General features: G+C 33.7%; 2 protein-coding genes across 3 annotated transcripts; both read left to right on the forward strand.

Moving 5' to 3' along the window:
* Positions 1-1,309, forward strand: LOC102579751 (replication protein A 70 kDa DNA-binding subunit B-like). Of its 2 annotated transcripts, none has more exons than XM_015305447.1 (6): positions 1-80; positions 174-264; positions 417-550; positions 627-705; positions 788-923; positions 1,014-1,309. In XM_015305447.1, the coding sequence occupies exons 3-6, from the start codon at positions 487-489 to the stop codon at positions 1,191-1,193; spliced, it is 459 nt and encodes a 152-aa protein (XP_015160933.1). In that variant the 5' UTR covers positions 1-80; positions 174-264; positions 417-486; the 3' UTR covers positions 1,194-1,309. The 2 variants fall into 2 exon arrangements, with proteins under 2 accessions (XP_015160933.1, XP_006367489.1); XM_006367427.2 differs by having other exon boundaries at positions 1,004-1,096.
* A 9-nt stretch (positions 1,310-1,318) lies between these two features.
* Positions 1,319-2,803, forward strand: LOC107059049 (uncharacterized). The gene is made up of 3 exons (XM_015305448.1): positions 1,319-1,394; positions 1,521-1,809; positions 2,531-2,803. The coding sequence occupies exons 1-3, from the start codon at positions 1,356-1,358 to the stop codon at positions 2,656-2,658; spliced, it is 456 nt and encodes a 151-aa protein (XP_015160934.1). The 5' UTR covers positions 1,319-1,355; the 3' UTR covers positions 2,659-2,803.
* Positions 2,804-3,856: the final 1,053 nt, after the last annotated feature.

The following is a 3,856-nucleotide window of genomic DNA, read 5'->3' on the forward strand; positions in this document are numbered from 1 at the left end:
AGAATGCAAGGCACATAAATGACCAGGAGGGTCATTATACCGCATTCCTCATCTGCTGGTTGATTCTGCTGCTGAAATTGGTATATCCATCCTAATTGCTATTATGCCACTGAAATATACATCTTCACTGCTACAGAACACTTACCACATTTCATTATGTATTACATACGCAGATATACTGGCAATCGTTCTTCGCTGTGGTCCCCAAAAAAACGCAGGTCGCAGTCATCATAGGTGTCGAGAAATTACCCTTTGTGACAATCAGTAAGTATAACATCTTACATTCTATTTTCTCAAACTCCACAATTTTTTGGACTCAGTAACCACTTTTTCCATCTGTTTGCTGCCATCTTCAATTATCATCTAAGCGTTATCATAGTACTTACTCTTCCCTCCTTATGTTGTCACACCCTCAGGAAAAAACAGTTTCTCTTCACTCTATGGGAGGATTTCGAAGAAATAGAAGGACATGAAGTTGCCTCTAAAATGGCAACAGAGGCACATCTGCCTGTAATCCTCGGAAGGAGTATAGGAATCTTTACTTATCAAGGTACATATGCACTAAAATTCTTACCAGCATAATTTTACATAATAACAAAACATTATATAACCTATGTATTATACAGGCTTGTCGCTGCAGACCAGGTACAACTCCACAGTACGTGTCAATCCAAATTACCCACAGGCACTGGCACTCATCAGCTGGTACTGACATTTTGCTATTTATTCTACAGCTTTATTTTCCCTGTAAAGAACCTACTAAACATATTAGCTGTTCTAACAATAGGGCAAATGAAAACAAAACAATGTTGTTAAGTTGTGCATCAGAGAAAACTTCAACAAGCTCATCTGTCAATCCCACCATAGTCACTCCTGCTGGCCAACAAGTTATCTCTATTGCAGATATCTCATCAGCACCTTCTGTAAGTCATAGTTGAAGTTCCTCATTTGAGACTATTCTTTTTCCTTCTGTCATTCTGTAAACTTGCGTAAATAATAAAAGCTTCCGACAGATGGGAGTGCTCTATGTTGAGGCAGAAATGGCCATATTAGATGAATTCCAAGACTTTTGTGTGCTCGAATGCTCAGGCTGCAAACAAAAAAAATGCACAAAGGATAGAAAAGATTTTGAATGTCCAAAATGCAATCGGAAAACAACATTAGTGCCGCGGTACTATACTTTTGACTTCTAAACTACTCTTGCTACAAAATATAGCATATATTATACACATATTTCAAGCTTGCCATCATTTCAGCTGTAGCTTCCAAATTGATCTTATTGACGGCACTGCTACAACCACAGCATCTATCTTACAACATCTATCTCTGCTAAATTAGGAGAAAAAATACTGTGCATGGCAGCAGAAGACATATTTGACATAACTTGCACTAGGGTTAGCTCTCATTCCCGCTGCCTACTTGTACAGACCTATTGTCATAATACTATATATCCTCAGCACACACACTTTAGCACATATGCTTTGTTCTAAACTATTTGTTCCAACTTGTTACATTTACAGCGACAATCATTGTCTCTTAATCATGTCCATGACATGCTCTCAAACAAAGTCTTCGAAATTCAGCTAAGGAAGTCATCTTGGGGCAGCTCAAATACCAAACATGCAACCTTGTCCGTTCTCTCCTACATCGAAAAAACACATACACCACAGAGCACTACTGATAGGACTTCTAAAAAGATTAAACCTTTGGAAATAAATGAGGTAGAAGTCACGACAACAATTAGTGCAACTGGTTCTTCAAATCCAATGCCAAAATTTGAACCACCACACCAACGAAAAGCTGTAAAAGGTGAGTCTACTTCTCACTTTCACGCCAACCTATAGGTCACAATGGTTATCACTTGCACATGTTCACAAGTATTTTAAAAATTACTGCTAAAAGTCTCTACTTTTAGCTGTAGTTTACTTTCTGTTATACACATAACCATATAGTTCATGTGAAACATTGTAAATGTCATACTGCTGCTTTTGTATTTGCTCTGATCTACTTTCAAATTTCACTTTTTTTCCCCTTTTGTGTCTCACATCACATTCGAAACTCTCACATTTATTCAGGGCTAAAAACTCTCTATCCGTGTTCATACCTACGGTCAAATCAATTGGTTAACAATTTATTTTTAACTCCTCATCTCATGTTAACTGTTGAATTAGCTTATTTTAGTTATAACAATTGACCACCTTTGTTACTTCACAGATACCACAAAACTGTAGCGTCTGTTTGCTGTTTAGTTATTCTTTGTCATTTGGCACTGCAATAGAAGCCTTTCCACATATTTTTCTGCATAACTTCGGCTGCATACAGTCTTGTACATTTCTGTTATTGCACTTTGTTGTGATGTGATACACTATGCATACACGATTACGTCAATCACACAGACATTCAACAAGGAATCTCCCACTTTTTTCATCAGTCCATGATTTGCTTTCTATTTGATCCATATGTTATAATTCCTTTGCTATGTGTTGCCATGTTTGCAATTTCTGACAGACTTTAAACTGTGCAATTACAGGAACTCTGTCACCCCATTTTGTCACTTTTGCTTATAATAGGGACACTACAATGAATGACTCTCCCTATGCTCTGGTTTTTTGCATGAGGAACATTAGCTATGGAGAAGCAAACTGCAGCATCCTCTAAATATGTCATAAACAATGACATGCTAATCTTATTTAGCAAAACTGCAACATGTACTATATTATTTTGCTTATATTACATTACTTAGTATGTGCAAATCGTTAAAATCAACACCATGCTAATGTCTATTGTACATATTAATATAATATATAATATTATCCATCTTCTACAAACACCTTCATCCTTCATTCATTAATATAAAAATAATTTCAAAATCATAATATTTTGACTATTGGGCCCGTGCTTGCCACGGGCCTCCCTACCCTAGTATATATATAGGTGAAGGTTTGACTCAACTGGAAAGTAATATATTTATTTATGTTTGGCCTTTTCTCTCATTTTCTTCTTTTAAAAGGAAAGTTTGTTTTCTTTTTAAATGTATGAAAAAATAATAATGGTAATAATGATATCAATTAAAATTGGCCTAAATAATTTTATTAAATCTTAGTTAATGAAACAGTTACAAACTTACAATACTAATAAAGTAAGCATTCATATATTGTTTGTTCAAACGGAAAAATAAAATAAAAATTCTTATTTAACTCAAAATCATAGCACATGATTATATATTATGTTTAATCATGTATAAATTAAAGATCCTTTGCAAATTTTACAATCCTCAACTCTAGTAACATTACAATACAAAATAAAGAATATTAAATAAAAAATAACAATTAGATATTCAGAATAATTTCATAAGTTCGGCTTAAAAAGTAAAAATAATAAATATCAATAACCTAAGTTAGAAATTCACATCTTTCTAATGTTAAGATTCACTTTGAAGTCTTGAGTGAATTTTTTTACTATCCTTTACTCCACTTGACCGCGTACATTTATGATTGCCTCAATGCTTGTTCATTCCGTGATGGCGCATTTGAGAGACGTAGAAGAACATTATGATCGGACATATTGAGCATCATTATCTAACATCTGCATATAGAGTAATTTATTTATGTTAGACACTACTAATATTAAAAAACAAACTAAAAAAATTATTAGTCAAACAGTTTATACTAATGTTACCATCATTTAATAATAATTTCCTCAATGGTGATTTTCGAATCCGTTAGCTATTGACTTGTTTTGGTCGTTGACCAATAAAACTTATAATTGTGAATATAACATTATATACTAATAAAACTTATAATCATGAATATAACATATCTATCAAATTAAAACATTAAAAACAAAAAAGGCATTG

Source organism: Solanum tuberosum, unplaced genomic scaffold (assembly GCF_000226075.1).
Source record: "Solanum tuberosum cultivar DM 1-3 516 R44 unplaced genomic scaffold, SolTub_3.0 scf00778, whole genome shotgun sequence".
Lineage (NCBI taxonomy): Eukaryota > Viridiplantae > Streptophyta > Magnoliopsida > Solanales > Solanaceae > Solanum > Solanum tuberosum.

Coding starts and splice junctions, on each gene's coding strand:
- LOC102579751 (XM_015305447.1), top strand. CDS start 487: ATGGCAACAGAGGCACATCTGCCTGTAATCCTCGGAAGGAGTATAGGA. Junction 551..626: donor AGGAATCTTTACTTATCAAG/GTACATATGCAC, acceptor TGTATTATACAG/GCTTGTCGCTGCAGACCAGG. Junction 924..1,013: donor ATATCTCATCAGCACCTTCT/GTAAGTCATAGT, acceptor AGCTTCCGACAG/ATGGGAGTGCTCTATGTTGA.
- LOC107059049 (XM_015305448.1), top strand. CDS start 1,356: ATGGCAGCAGAAGACATATTTGACATAACTTGCACTAGG. Junction 1,395..1,520: donor TTGACATAACTTGCACTAGG/GTTAGCTCTCAT, acceptor TTACATTTACAG/CGACAATCATTGTCTCTTAA. Junction 1,810..2,530: donor CCAACGAAAAGCTGTAAAAG/GTGAGTCTACTT, acceptor GTGCAATTACAG/GAACTCTGTCACCCCATTTT.